Source organism: Mauremys reevesii, linkage group 10 (genome assembly GCF_016161935.1).
Source record: "Mauremys reevesii isolate NIE-2019 linkage group 10, ASM1616193v1, whole genome shotgun sequence".
Taxonomy (NCBI): domain Eukaryota; kingdom Metazoa; phylum Chordata; order Testudines; family Geoemydidae; genus Mauremys; species Mauremys reevesii.
The window spans coordinates 7,335,534-7,351,163 of record NC_052632.1 but is presented as its reverse complement, the minus strand read 5'-3'; the positions used below and the strand labels follow the sequence as shown (position 1 = coordinate 7,351,163).

The 15,630-nt window shown below is 44.0% G+C and overlaps 1 protein-coding gene and 1 long non-coding RNA gene across 4 annotated transcripts in view; one reads left to right on the top strand and one right to left on the bottom strand.

Moving 5' to 3' along the window:
• Positions 1-15,630, bottom strand: part of PCSK6 (proprotein convertase subtilisin/kexin type 6) — a 102,728-nt gene that overhangs the window by 65,080 nt on the left and 22,018 nt on the right. For all 3 annotated transcript variants that reach the window (XM_039490951.1, XM_039490950.1, XM_039490952.1), the window contains 4 exons: positions 7,234-7,344; positions 6,224-6,367; positions 4,171-4,247; positions 2,106-2,194 (listed from right to left, as the gene is read on the bottom strand). In XM_039490951.1, the coding sequence (XP_039346885.1) occupies positions 2,106-2,194; positions 4,171-4,247; positions 6,224-6,367; positions 7,234-7,344 (421 nt within the window). The remainder of the gene's footprint in view (positions 1-2,105; positions 2,195-4,170; positions 4,248-6,223; positions 6,368-7,233; positions 7,345-15,630) is intronic.
• Positions 15,389-15,630, top strand: part of LOC120373085 — a 38,195-nt gene continuing 37,953 nt past the window's right edge. Inside the window, exon 1 of the long non-coding RNA XR_005585367.1 lies at positions 15,389-15,549. This is a non-coding gene — a long non-coding RNA (uncharacterized LOC120373085). The remainder of the gene's footprint in view (positions 15,550-15,630) is intronic.

The window sequence follows — 15,630 nt, the reverse complement described above, 5'->3', positions numbered from 1 at the left end:
GAAGGGACCTCAAGAGGTCATCTAGTCCAACCCCCTGCTCACAGCAGGACCAACACCAGCTAAATCAACCAATCCCCAACTAAATCACACTTAGGTTTCTCTATAATCCACAGATGTCCACACCACCACCACAGATGTCCACAGGCCACAGATGTCCCAACACCACTTTAGCCCCACTGCACGTTAGGCCAAAGGCTATGCAGCCTCTGCCTAAAGAGACAGGAGAGGCGGGCACAAGAGGGAAAAGAGAAAGGACCCAGAATGAGACTGCAGAGAATAGGAAAGAAAGGAGGACAATGGGGATAAATAGGAAGGAAAAGCGGTAGGAAAGTCAGGACAGGGGAAAGAAACCCAACAGGAATAAAGGAGCTGTTCCCCCCCTTCTACTCACATCCTACCCTACGTTTCCTTTGGAAGCATCCCAAAAATCCTCTCACAGCCAGCGCAGCCCCATTCCCATGTTCCCAGCAAGCTCAGCCACCCTTCTCAGAGGCAGCATTTCCACTCAGTCGCTAACAAAGTGCTGCCACCTGCTAGCAGCATTGCCAACTCCTAAACAGCTGGAAGACAGTGCAATGCTGGAAAGGGGCTCACCTGCCAATCTGCGACCAGGCCCCTCCCTGGCGTGCAGTTCCAACAGCCGAGTGGAGGGCAGCGAAGTGGGATCGCACAGCTGTGAGAAAACCGCATCCAATTCCCTGCTCCACAAGTTGCACTTACATAATGGAAAGTGGCAAGCGGCTTGCATACAGCAGCCCCTGAGAACAGTATTTTATAACAGCCTTGCCAGTAAAATCTATTGCTACCAAGGCAAATTACAAAGAGCCCAGAGACTGAAGCACGCAGCGAGACAGACTATTTTAGATTCCAGGATTTAGATGCAAGAAGAAGTGAAAACATTGGGAGGAATTTTCAGACAGGGTCTGACTTGATTGAATACATTCCCAAAAGCCTATGGAAGCTTTGTTTGTTCCATTTAGGACAGGTTCTATAAAAGGCGCAATCCTATATAAATCATGTTGGCTCAATTTTATATTTAAATTGGGAAAAAATCCAGGAGGATCATACAGGGAAAAAGCATGCAGCTGCTCCTACAAACCCCAAAACTGGTCCTTTACCAAACGAAGGCCTAACCCTGTTCTTTTGACTTCCCTGGTCAGCTCCAGTTGGAAGGCAAACATCCAAGCAGCCATGATTAGCCCCTCTGAATGATTACAAGTGGAGCATTAATCTCTGATGTGAATATTGAGCTGAACTGGGGTGTTGCACCTTCCCTCATTGAAGCTGGTGTGGCTGACTACCAATGAGAAGGGGCCACTGGTATAGCTGGCTGCAGGACGACAATTCTGTTTGGCAGCAACTTCTGAAGTTTTGAAATTTGTTTTCGTTCCACACTGGAACAAATCCAAAACTTTTGGAAAGTTTCTGGGGACAGGGAGTCATGTCCTAGTGCCCACTTTTGGATCGGGGTGTGTGCTCCCATTCATCCTGCAGACTGGGGCCCCACCTAGAAAGTAGCCAACCCAGGTTCAAATCCTTGCTCTGACTAATTCAGACCAGAGCTTTTCGTCCCAGATCACTCTGGATCAGGTAGGGAGGGCATTTAAACCAGGTCTCTCATGCCAGGCCAGTGCCCTAATCGCCCGGCTCGAGTGTGTGAGAAATCTCTCGCTAAAAACAAACCGACCAACCCCAAAGAACCCCTTCCCAATGAAACCGACACATCTTGGGGAAGGGGTTCCAACCAGCTGTAGCCACCTGTGATTTGTACTAACCGAGGATCTACAAGATGCAGAGGGCACATTGTCAGCCACGTCCTCAAGAGCGGAATTCAGCAGGTCCCCAACCTCTTCACGAAAATACATCTCCACTGTCGGGGGAGGGAGGCGCTTCAGGATCATTCTTAATCAAGGACATAAGGGCGCCCCGACAAAGATTCAAGGCTTTAGCAGTTCCAGACCAGCCTCACTGGCCCCCTGTCAATCTCAGTTCAAGGACTCACAACCCACCAGTCCAGACTGGCAGAACTACAGGTCCAGGAAATAAAGGTGTGTAGGTAGCAAACCACACACAGAGAGAAAGCCCCAGCTTAGCTTCAGCCTTACCTCCTATTCTTGCATTATACGCGATGCCCACGATACAATTAGAGTTGTTTGCTTTAGCTGCAACTTGTCCAGCACAGCGGGTGCCATGTCTGAAAAAAGAATTTACAGTCAGGATACATTTCCATGTAAGTAATTGACAGCACAGTCACACACCGATGTGTACCAAGTGTGCGTATGTATTGTATGTGACACCCAGCACCATGACACCATTGCTAATAGTCACGTTGCTGCTTAAGCTATTTGCAATGTTGTATCCTATCATGTCTCCCTCTCTCATTCTACAGTGATGTCATAATGCTCCATCTGCGACATTCCGATCCCTCGGGTGAGCTCATAAACTCAGGCTTAAGACTTCCGCAGCAGACGAAACTGACTCGAGAGTGCGGAAGCTTTTTATTAAAAAAAAACAAAAAACCACAATAATGGACAGGGGAATAGAGGACATTAGTGGCCAAATAAATTGCTTTTTGGTACCGTATTAATGTTTCCTTTTCAAATGTGCCGCCATGTGGAAGTCCGACTTTAATCTAGGTTCAAAAAGTGTGACAACATTTTGATATCTAATCCACTAAATTGGAAAAGTGCTTAGAGGCTTGGCATCTTTAAGGGAATTCACAGATGGTGACCCTTAAAAATAGTTTTTGGTTAGTCCTTTTAGACTAGACTAGAGGACACATTTCCGGTCAGCTGTTCAAGGACTCCGCCACACGACTCCTGTTAGTAGCAGCAGAAGTCACATGAACATTAAATCCCTGAACATTCACCCCCTCTGAATGGCAGAGCTGGAAGGGATTAAGAAAGGGGACAAATAAGAGGGGACTTGATAAAAATATATAAAATAATGAATGGTCTAGGGATGGTAAACTTCTGTTCTCCCAGTCTCAAAATGCAAGAACAAGGAGGAAAAAAAAAAAAAAAATCAATAAAAAGGTGGCAAATTCAAAACCGATAAAAGGAAATACTTTTTCACAAAACTCAGAATTAGACTGTGGAACTCACTGCCACAGGAAGTTGCTGAGGCCAAGAATCTGACAGGATTCAGAAAGGGGTTGGACATTTCACGGCTATTGAGAATTTCCAGACTCATCCTAATTAACAATAAGAATTTTGGAAGGGATATTAAATTTCATGCTTCAGGGTTTAAGCAAATCATTATTAGAGTCTCTCTGTCAGAGAGTTCTAACACCCTCCTCAGAAACAGGGCACCGGACTAGATGGCCCAGGGGCCTGATCCAGTCGGGCACATCCCATGTTCTTAAGAAGTGGGCAAGGAAGGACAGTGTGTTATTATCTGAAGACGGTGGGCGACATTAAACTGATGCCTACATGTCACACGTCTTTCCCCCCTTGGAGAAGGAACTGCTCCAGCTCACCTGTGCCTCATTCACAGCCTTGGTGGGGCCTGATAGAGGAGAGGCGTTACCTTATAAAGAGCCAGAGAGGGACAAGAAACAGAGAGAGGAAGCTCAGGAAACTGCAGAGAGTGAAAAAGGCTCCTGCAGGGAAGTCCCTGACACCAGGGGAGTCTGGAAGCTAGAACCAAAAGACTGAGCTCCAGCCGGGTAATGTCTGGGAGTGATGCTGAATCAGAGGAGGGTCTTAGGCCCCTTGAGAAGGAGGAGCTGGGTTGGGCCCAGTTTAAAACTGGGGTAAACTACCAGGGGAGAGACACCATTGAGTTCTGTTTGTGACGGACTTTGCTGCCAGCCAGAGCGGAACTGGTGAAAGGGCGGATCCAAGGGACCAGGGAGAGGAACAGCACAAGCCCCAGAAGGAGGGCTGTGGGGTTCCCTTCATCAAGAAGGAAAGGTTTGGGCCTAGGAGGGCCACTGAAGATAGGCCACGTGTGAAAAATCAGGACGGGGTGGGGGGGGTAATAGGCGCCTATAGCAGAAAAAGCCCCAAATATCGAGACTGTCCCTATAAAATCGGGACATCTCGTCACCCTAACTGGAGACCATGTGCAAGATGAAATAAGCTAGACCCCAACTCAAGTAATTCTACTTTTAAATATTCACGGCCTACTAAAACGATTTCCAAAGGAATTATAAGGAATGCAACATACTTATTCTCGTTGCTGGCATCGTAGCGTGGACTTGGATCACAGTCATTGTCATTGACATCATAGCTTGCCTGAGGATCCTAAAAACATTTCACTTTGGTTAGTGAGTGCAACTAGTCAGAGCACAGACCAGACCTAAAGCCCACTTAGGAACACGGAATTAACACAGCACGTGTAACAGGAAGAGATCACCCAAGCATGCCCCAGCAAGGCATGGCTCCCCTTGGAATTGACATTTAATAAGCAACCGTAACATTAACTTGGGAAGACGTTGCTGCTTTGGAGGGGAGAAGCAATGTAAATGGAGCCGCACTCGTTGCTGGGATCTGATAGACAGAGACATCTCATCGTTCAGCCGTAGTTCAGGCATCACTGGGATGCCAGGCTCAGTTATTGCAGAATGCCCTTTCCCTAAGGTTATAAGCTTTGTCTCACCACTGACAAGAAAGTGGTTCAATATTTTCTGCTTTTCCAATTACGCCCTTCCGGGAGGCTATAGAGTGTTCACTCTACAAATAAAATGAAATACTTAAATGAAAAGCCTGTGAGCCAGGTAAGATGCTACAGTAGCACTAACAGAGCACTCCAGGGGCTGGGGCTGGGGCGATGACCTATGCAATCACCTGGCACGTCTCATTTAATTCTCAAGTATTTGCTTAAGACGAACAAAGGCTATTGACATCCATTATTAAATCCAGCAGACTCCTCAGGCTGGGAACCGGAGCTTGCAAGCCCGGAGGAGAAACAGCTTAAAAGGGCTCACTGAAATTTACAAGGAACTTTTTTCCTTTGTGTGCAATTGCTTGTGAGCCAATGGAACGTGCCTGTGCGTTTGCTGGGTGTGGGCCCTTCTTTATATTAACTTATTTCAAAGTGTTTAGAAAGCACCTGTCCAGGCTCTTTTACAGCTTTTTGAAATAAATTAAATGAAGAATTAATCTATTAAAAATGACGAGCTTTGCACTGTGAGCTGAATCCTGCGGTCCAGCATCTCTCACTAAAGGGAGTTTGCCTGATAGAGAATGAGGGAAAATAGAGTTAGGACCCAGGATCTGACACTAAAATCATTAACTCTTAGGGCACACCTATAACAAAAGACATGTCAAACCTATTAAAGCAGTGAAAAGAAGAGCATCCTGGGCACAGAAGACTCAGATAGTCAGAAATTGTCCCTGTTAGCATCTTACAGATCTGTAGGAATGCTCCATCATGTGCTGTTTTATGTATTAGAACACTGTCAACTGTTGCAGGAGAAACATCAACCCGTGAACTCTTGGCTTGACAGGTAAAGAGTGTTTCAGTTCCTGTTTATAACAGAGAGGCATTCCACTCACACACCTGTGTCATCCAAATACTGAGCTAATGGTGAGTCAGCAGGGACTGGCACGTCAGGGTCTTCCCCATTTTACGGTGATCAGGTGAGAACCAGGAGAATTGTACTAAATGTATTGCCTCCATCCAGGCTAGAGAGGTATGATCAGGCTAGAGAGGTATGTGAAACAGTCCGTGTTGCCAAGATGGAATGTGATCCAAAGTCCATCAGGTTCCTAGTGAGGATCTGGGCGTTGGGTGTTTGGCAATCAGGATCTTTCAGTTAAAAAAAAGTCAGCCTGACTCAGGTACTAGACTTCCCAGGGCCAGGAAAGAGATTAGCTATGGAAAGTCTTATGTCTTGCTTGATCTCTTTTCAAACTCTGGCTAGGCAAAGCCATTTACATCATCTTTGTCTTTGGCCACAGGATGCCTGATTTTACTCTACAGGAGACTGATGAAGGTTTAAAAATATCCCACCACCATCTCCTAGTCAGCTGGCTAATCCCCAATGGGAATGATGTTTCAAATCTGAAGTTTTGCTTTTTTTCCAATCTTTGTGTGTATTCTGTTGATGACTGACCTTAAATTATGTTTTCATTTTTAAAGTTCTTCAGAAACAAATTCACTGGGGGAAAAAAGTCTCTGCTCCCATTTTCCTTGAAGAACTATCACATTTTCCATTTGACATGCCAGTCTAAAAGTTTACAGAGAAGCGGCAAACAATTATTATTTTTTTACTTACATAGTTTTGCACGAGATCGGGATGACTTGTCTCTATGCCATCATCAAGAATGGTCACCACCACGTTTTTGCCAGTATATCCTCTCTGCCAGGCTGCTGGAATATTCATTTCTGACCTGCAGCGATTGTTTTTATCTCCACAGTGCTGAGGGCAGAAATAGCCAAGGGCAAATTATAAAACTGATCCATCCCAATGTGCCAATGAGTTCAAAGCATCCCCAGTTCAGCTGCAGAATGATACTGTGCAAACGAATCAAATAATCTGAAAATACATTTACATTCCACAGTTTACCAAGCTATGTGTAAGGTTGTTTTAAATGTACATACTAGATCAAGAAATCCCCAAACAAGTTAATGAGGGGAACTGAAATCTTAATATTCTTTGGTTCTTCCACTTCAGGGATCTTCAACTTTATATTCATACAAAGTAGCATTTCTATCAAACTCCTTTATTTTACATGACTTGCCCTACCAACCACAAATCAATGAACCAAAATAAAATGATCTTACTGCATACAGGTAGCTTCAGCCCTTAGAATTTTGTACCTGTGATAAAGTGATCACGATGAAAGCTAATTACAATTAACAATAATACTCAGCTCTTCTATAGCGCTTTCCATCAGCAGATCTCAAAGCACTTTACAAAGGAGGTCAGTATCATTATTCCCATGTTACAGATGGGGAAACTGAGGCACGGGAAGGGAAATAACTTGCCGACTGTCACCCAGCAGGTCAGTGGCAGAGCCAGGAAGAGAACCCAGGTCACCCGAGTCCCAGTCCAATGCTCAATCACTAGGCCATACTGCCTCTAAAGATGACATTCTTCTGCATCCTGGGATACATTAATACAGCTACAAAGCACATTCACTGGATGCAAACACAGAAGTCAATGGGCTACACTATCAAGAGTAATGAAACTTTCAATTTTCTTAAAAAGTAACTTCGCTGTAAAATAACCCTACCACAGAAAAGTACCTGGCTAGCAACAAGGCGACTACTGAAGATACTCACCATATACCACATTTTAGACCACATTGGGTCATTGAAGTGAATCAAAGGAGGGTCACCCCGCACATGTCGCTTAACTCGTCGTTTCACTTCCTGTTGCTGTAGCCACTTCACCTACAGAGATTTTAAATGATTGAATATGCAAATAAAGATATAACAAAAACATTGGCCACTCAAACATTGTATATATAGTATAAATGAAAAATCCCAAGCAAACAAAACAACTTTTGAAACTGAAAGGCCTTTAACATTATATTCCTGACTCATTTCTAACCAGCCTGTGGATGGTTTTCCTCACCATGGAAAAATCTAGAGCAAATTTAGATTTTGCATAAGGCTGTGTTCTGTTCCAGAACGAAAACGAACTAAATCTGAAATGGAAGAAGTCAAATAACCTCTCATCTTCTTTGTAGGCTGCTTTATCACATTTGTAAGTTTTAAAGTACACTGCTACCTCGCTATAACGCCATCCGATAGAACATACATTTGGATAGAACGTGGTAAAGCAGTGCTCCGGAGGGGGTGCGGGTCTGCACACTCCGGTGGATCAAAGCAAGTTCACTATAACACGGTAAGATTATTTGGCTCCCAAGGACAGTGTTATATCGAAGTAGAGGTGTACTATGGATGGAATATGTAACGAGATAGTCTAATTAGATGTTCTGGATACAAACAGAGCCAGTTCTGCAAGCTACTACTGATATGGATGAGAGTTTGCAGGACTGGACCCACAATGGACTAATTCTTGCATTTGACAACAGAATATACACACAATGCCAAAAAGCACGCAACAACAAACACAAGTGCAGACCTCACGTATACCAGAGCAGGGCCAGGCACAGCTCCCCCCCCCCACAAAGAAGTTCTTTTTTTGAGCAAAAGCCTTATGAAAGCCAAGCCATTTATCATTCCACACAAGAGCAGAACCCTGTTTCTCAAAAAAAAAACTTTTTTTTTTTTTTTTTTTTTGAGGGGCAATATGTCAGTCAGAGGGTCAAGGTGAGCTTGTGCGGGTTCCCTGCCTGCCTGCCTGTCTGGTTCCTTTAGAGAGTGTGGAACAGGAGTGAACTCAGCAGACTCAGGACAGGCAGGAGAGGGATGTTGTAACTGTTGTAACTAGGTAACTAGGAAGGAGACTTTCTTCTGGCTTTCTTGAGGGGGGCTGTCTCCTGGGGGACTGGGGGGGGGGGGAAGGGAAAGGGGGAATGAAATGACTTGGTGGAATGACTTGGTGAGAAGGAGCCCAGAAGGAACTCCTGCCTGCAGGGGAATAATTTCCATAACACCATCATTCATTCCATTTCAACAAAATTTTAACAGAGGACAGATGGAATTATCCAGCAAGGGGAAGGGCAGTGTGAAGAGATAAGCTGCACCAGAGAGAACGGTAGGACAGCACGCTGCTCCATGGGTCATACATAAAGGTTTTAAAAAAAAAAAGTATCATCTGGGCTGAGTCAGCAGAAGAAATGTAGCGTGCGCAAAGCCTATTTGTAAAACAAACAGTTGGTAGGTGAGTAGGTGAAGGGACTATATTTAATTTCTTTTTTTCATATGAGAATGATGATTTTTGATTTGGCTTATTTTTTTTCTTCTGAACTGGTTATGACACTGGCAGACCAGGTGCCAGCTCATCTCAAAGCCCCAGGCCAATTCACTTGTGCATTAGCATAGATCAAGGTGATTGTATTTGGTGTTTAAACTTCACAAAAACTAATGGGATGTTACTTGCATTGTGTTCACTTTTCTGTATCCCATTATAATGTAGTAGCAATTTATATTGTGTATACCCCTGTAACCAACTAACCCATCAAAGGAGAAAGAAGCCTTGTAGAATGCAAATGAAGAACCCTAACAGAAAAAAGAGCTCATTTCAAAGCAAGTGGTCTTTGTGTTGATGACTGGAGGTCAAAGACGCAAACGGCATTTCTCACTCTCCGTCATCAAAGGAAAAGCCCACTTGGGTAGAGACACTGTCGGCTTGTTTTCTGTGAGACGAAGCTGTAAGTATGGATTCAAGAAAAGATCTTTCATCTCTGGACTGTTTGGACTCTTACAGGGAAGCGCGCCAGCTGCAAGTCGGAGATCCCCCGAGACAATCACAGTACCGTGAAAAGACTTTTGGGAAATTGGCAGTTTAGTACATCACTGCCACCCTTTGGAATTCCAAACTGCGCATGTATTTTACTTGCTTTAACCTTTCCTTTCCTTAGCTAATAAACCTTTAGTTAGTAGAACTGGCTACCAGCATTGTCTTTGGTGTAAGATCTAGGGTACCAGTTGATCAGGGGTAAGTGACTGGTCTCTTGGGACTGGAAGCAACTTAAATATGATGCGAGTTTTGGAGTAAGTGACCATTTTATTGCCAAGTCCAGTTTGTCGGGGTGGCAAGATAGGCTGGACATTCTAAGGGGACCGTCTGACTCCATGGTAAGACTGGTATAGTGATCCAGGAGTCCATACTTCTTACTGGCTTGGTGAAATCTAATGATAGAACACACCACCAGCTTGGGGTATCTGCCCTGTTTTCTGGCAGTCTGCCCTGAGGAAGGCACTCACAGTCCTGAGCCACTCCAGACAGCGTGACACTGGCAAAGAAATAAGTCTATATATCAAAAACACCCCTCAAAAAAGTTCAAACACATTTCAAGCCACTTTGGGAGAGATACAGGCCATTCAAGTCAACAGCAAAACTCTCATTGACTTCAGTGGGCCTGGAATTTCATCCTCCGTTCTTTAAAATGGATTTGAGGAAACCTGGCAGCCGGGCCTACAACTGACCAGAATAATTTTCAGTCTCCTTGCCCTCAGGTTTATTTAGGAGTTGCAGGACTGGAACATATGGTCCCAAAGACTTAACACTGTCCAACATCAGACAGTTTTAAACAAAGTTCGGGATTTGGCATACAGAGATTTCAACCTGCTTTGTACCACGGCAAACACACCATTAAGAATCCTTTTCACCTTTTAATAAAGATACAGAAACAGAAGGAAAAACAGTTCAAGCATTTGAAATGTCAAGTATTAAGTAAGACTTTCATATGAACAACATCCCTTGTTCCCTTTAACTCAAGAGAGTCATTAGAAGGGGCGGGGGGACTTGTTTGACCATCTTTTAGGTGGTATCATAAATAGTAATACCTGTCCTATTGGGGGAAAACAGAAGAAGTTAGCTGAGATGGGCAGGAGCGGTTGTTAAAGTCTGTTCCCATTTCCTAAAAGACCAAACAAGACAAACACACGAGAGAGGAGTGAAAACAGCAAAGATAGAAAATGCAGCTTCTGACGCTGGTGTGGACCTTCACCTGCCACCTCACTGCTGGAAAAACAGGCTCAGAACACAATCTCATTAACCACTCTTAAGGCCTTGCAAACTTATACCAGCATCGGGCTGTGTAGGGCACTGCTTTTAGTTGTGCTTTTGGTCACAGGCTCACTGCAGTGTCGCAAAATATCCAGTCTTGGCCAGCTAACCCAGAAGGCAAAGGAGGACAGAAATGAGAAGAAATAAAATGGAGAGGGAAAGGACATATGGGGGTGAGGGTAGATGGCAAAGTCTCACTCCCACATGGTGGTTGGGATTTAGTCAGAGACGGTGGAGGTGGTGATGTCATCTAGGTTCCTCCTAGATCTGGTCTGGACATCTTTTAGGATATCTAGTAGTGTTATGGTGGATTCTGGAGTTCCAGGAGATAGTGGAGATGGCAGCCATATTGGTAGAGCTCACTCCTTTCAGTCAGCAATCGTTGCCCTCTTCCATTCATGTCCTCCAATTTTCCTCGAAAAATCTTTTAAGGACCCCAAAAAGGAGTGATGGGTGGACTAGCCCATACCCTCATTATTTTATCCGCCACACTAATTTTGGTTCACTGATTTCCGTCCCACACTTTTCTTGTTTACCAGGCATGATCTGAACACAATACTTGAGTTATACCAGTCAGCCTTTTCCCTTGTACGAATTCAGTCTCCCGTTTGCACTTTTCCCCCCCATCAGCAATTGTTGGTCTAAGCTATTGTGGCGTTTTATGAACTTTCACTCACTTTTCAGAGTGGAGCTCACAGTTGTGATAACTGGGTCTACAGATTTACCCTAACAGTCCTAAAACAGCAGGGACATTGATTCTGCTTCTCTTCTTTCATCTGCTAGCATTAAAATCATGTTGGCTTCATCTAAGCACATCATGTGCTCTCAATACTTACTTAGTACTTCTTAAAATGCAGCTTTATCCAACGTCCACATTCAGACCATTCACATTAATAATCAAGCCACTGAATTCCCTCATCAAAATCTCTATCAACAGACCCTTAGTGTTGAAGGGGAGTGCTTTTGTATGCTCCTATGAGCATGTTTTTCCATGTAAACCATGCACACGGGCCCCAAAGCCACACATACATATCCTGAAAAATAAATTCCCACAAGCTTGACTCACTGAGTCTTTGCTGATGAATTAAAAAGGGAGGGATTGTTTGCATGCCATTATGGATTTAAGCCACATTTTCTCCTGACTCCATGCCCTGATGGAAGTCACCATTCATCTTCCATAAAAACTGCAATAAATAAGTTAAACATGAAGGCAGTCATTGGTTGAGCAGGCTCAGAAGTGCTAGGATATTTTTTCCCTGAGCACTCGGCCATCTACCTAAAGTGAGCAGCTCTCTGCTTCCAAGCTCAGACATTTTTTATCCTTACAGAGAATACTTCTCGGCAGAAGATCTAGGTTCACTCTTCAGGTCTAGTACTGTGACATTTGTTGGGGTTTTAGTGGTGGGTGACATTCCGCAAGATCACATGCAAAGCGATTTTAGAAAGGGCAAGGTTTGTCAAATGCCACTCTTAGCCTGAGTTAACATACAAGGAACTTCTTAGCTACCCTATAAGGTGGTGGTTTTAAATACGTGTCATGCATTCCCTCTTTATTTCTTCTTTTCATCCTTCTCCTGCTCTCTCGTGCAAACACAGTAGTGTATACTTGCCCCCAAAAAGAATTCCTTTCTTTTCTTCATAGAGAAAAATGAAACTTACACCCATTGAAATCAAACAGAATGCTTTGAAATACACGCTTTCTTTCTTGCTTCAAACACAAGTAAACGTACCAGGATTTTGACGTGCGTTGGAAGTTAGATGACTACAGCTGATAGAAGTTTTTAGTTCAAAATATTTTTTGATGAAAAACAGCTTTTCATTAAAATGGAAATTCGTGTGGGAATCTCCCTCTGATGACTTTTTAAGGTTTTCATTGAAAAACCAAAACCGGTATTTATTATTATTTTACAGCTGAAAACTGAGAAGTTTTAGCTAGTTGGGCAAAAAAATTCACTTAAATCAAAAATTTTTGCCTGATCAGCTAAAAATTGTATAACTTTCCTTGCCAAAAAGCAAACTTTTTTTGTACATTTCCAGTTGTCCAGAACAACAATATCTGATGTTTGGGTTTGATTAGTTTTTAAACAAAATATTTCATAATTTTTTTTTTTGACAAAATGAAAACAATTCTCATTTTAACTGAAAATTTTCCACAGGGAAAACAACAACTTCCATACTAGCTCTGTAGAAGACGCTAGACTGTTCATTTACACAGTGTTGCAACATTTACTGTGTGTTTTAAAGATTTCACTTATAATTATTGGAAGTAAAAAAATCTATATTCAGACTGATGTTTTGTTGGACACGACCAATGCTAAAAGATGATACTGGCAAGTTAAGCCTCCAAATTTTGTGCTGTATTATCTAAAAATGGAGTGTGCTCATCAGAGTGCTCGTTTGGTCACATTATGAATGAGATGTCATAAAACTAATTTCAGCATTCCCAGGAGCCAGGGTTATTAGCCATGTACATTGGGATACAATAGCTTATTTCCTGCTTTTCCGTGTGTCACTGATTTACACTAGTTTGCCAAATGTCAGTACAACGCCGAGAGCCCTTACGCCACTGTCACGGAGCGCATTACTCACCGCCAGACTGGCGCCTCCTTCTGGTTGTTCCGGGGATTAGCTCAAGGCCGACGCCCCCCATCCATGGTCTGCACCCATTCACTCCTTCTCTGCAGTCCACCTGCAACCCCTCTGGCAGCATCAGGAACCACAGCATCCTTTTCATGGCTCAGCCCCTTCAGCCATGTCACTATCCACATTCCCCTCTTCCAGGGGAGTTTAGCTCCTGGTCCTGCCACTACTCCGGGTCCCAGCCCAGGGACCCTGTGGATTACAGCTTTCTGCTGCGACTCTACTATCGGTGCATTTCACTGGGCCACTTCCCAGCAGCCACAGCACCCTTCTCAGTCACAGTAGCCTGTCTGGAGCACCTTCTCTTCCCCCAGGGTTCCTGCCTGCACTGTTCTGTCCACAGTGCTAAACTCTAGGCAGCTACTGCCTCTGCTCTGCCCTGAGGCTCTTCTTATATGGTCCTGCTGGGCCCTGATTGGCCACGCCTCACAGCCCCTCTCCTATTGGCTGCTTTTTGCACAGCTTCCCTAGGGCTCTGTTAACCCCTTCTTGGACAGTGTGGGGCAGATGCCGCATCACAGGCATTTATAGGTTAAGTAGGTTGTCATTTATTCTCACTTCTCTTACCTAGACCCTGATAATTTCTCACAAGAAAACCAGCAGCCTCAACTCCACTTCTCAGGAAAGATTTAACAGCAGAGCCTGGAGGCAGGACTCATCACTAAGGGAAGATCTTACTGCTTTTGGTAGAGTTACTATAGTACATTTACCGTACTCAGAGGCATGTGATCTGAGTACAGGGCTGCATGTCAGAAACTACCTGGCTTAATTCTGGTTCCAGCCCCAGCTGTGCGGCAGCTAACTCACCTGACAGTTCATCGCATAGATTCTGCCACTCTCTGATACCAAAGACGCAAGATCCTTAGACCTGTTTTTTTAAACTAAAGCTTAGCCACAGGAAACAAGTTATAAATTACTACATTTTTCAGAACCCTAAATGATCTGTCACTACCCCAAGTTTTTAAAAGTCCCACTCCAGTCCTCAGATTTCCTAGCTGGGTCTGTATTCTCTCTCTGTTGTTTCCAGGAGACAGTGGAGCGTTGAGATGCTCCATCTGCAAACAGGTTGTTGTGGGAAATTCTCCATTTGGGAGGAAAATACCCCAGGCTGCCTCCAAAAGCCCTTGGTCTGAATTCTGGCAATAAGTGCCTGTTGCCTGTTCTGAGTTGTAGCATTCGGATCTGGAGTTTTCCCTCCTCCACCTGCCAGTGCCTTTTCCCTCCTTAGTTTCGGCATTTTCAGTACTGGTTCTTGGTCTCTTGCACCGGAGGATGTAGCTATAATTGCGCCACCAGACCCTCGCTGATAGCCCCGTCACACACAGGACTGTCACAACACCAACTTTTTTAAAGGGCCTTTGATGTCTCACTGTAAAGTGGATGCCAACATTCCCTCCCCACCACTCCCAGATAAATGGACTGGTGCCTCCCTTTCCCACTGAATATCTAGCAACTCGGATGGATTTTGCACAGCTCTGATTCTTTAGTAGCTCAGTCTTTTGCTGCACCACTGTATTTCTTCTCACCACTCATAATTCTAGGCGCGCTTCCTATATATGCTGTATCTGGTGCCTTCCCCAAGGCTTTAAAATCTTCCTACAAAAGTTGCTTCAGTTTAACTAGAGGCCTGGTTTTTTAACTGCCTGAGTTAACTGGTTGTTAAATGGACACCCTTCATTCAATTTAAAACCTGGCTTGTATCAATTTAGTTGAGGTTGATTTAATCTAAATTGATATAAACTGGGTTTAACAAGAAGCAGCATCAGTTTAAACTGATTTAAGAACTGATTTTAGTTAAATTAGTGACAACTGTTGTGCTGAGTCAAGCCCTACCACCATACATCACAAGCAAACCAGGAATCCGCCATAATGCCATTTGCTTCAATGGTAGTTTGTGCCATTTGACTAGATGAGAAGAGACTGAGATTGGCATAGTTAAGAGTTGTGGTCTTGTTAAATTTACATTGCTTTCATATAGATACCTACTCACTGGAAAAAAGGTTTCCCGCAAATGAGAGCTGAGCTTAAAAAAAAAAAAAAGGACATTAAATAAAGGCTGAATGGAATGTTCACAACAACATTCTGAAGTCCCTATTCTGTGATGCAATCAGGCTCTGCTCAATTCTACCCCAGCTGTCTGTGCAAGTTCTGACTCACAACACCGGGGGCAGAACAGAGGGAGGCTAGGACAATAGATCAGCAGACTAGACTTCCTGCAGGGAAACTGTGGTGTAGTGACAGATCATCACCATGGCCAATCCCAAAGGGACACCTGGCCTCCTTGCAGATCAAGCCCCACCCAGACTGATCTCGAGGTAGGTTCTTAAGGTGGTCAAAGTGGATGTTCAGCCTATGTCCATCACTGGTGATTGTACTGTGCCACCAAAGCTTTTGGT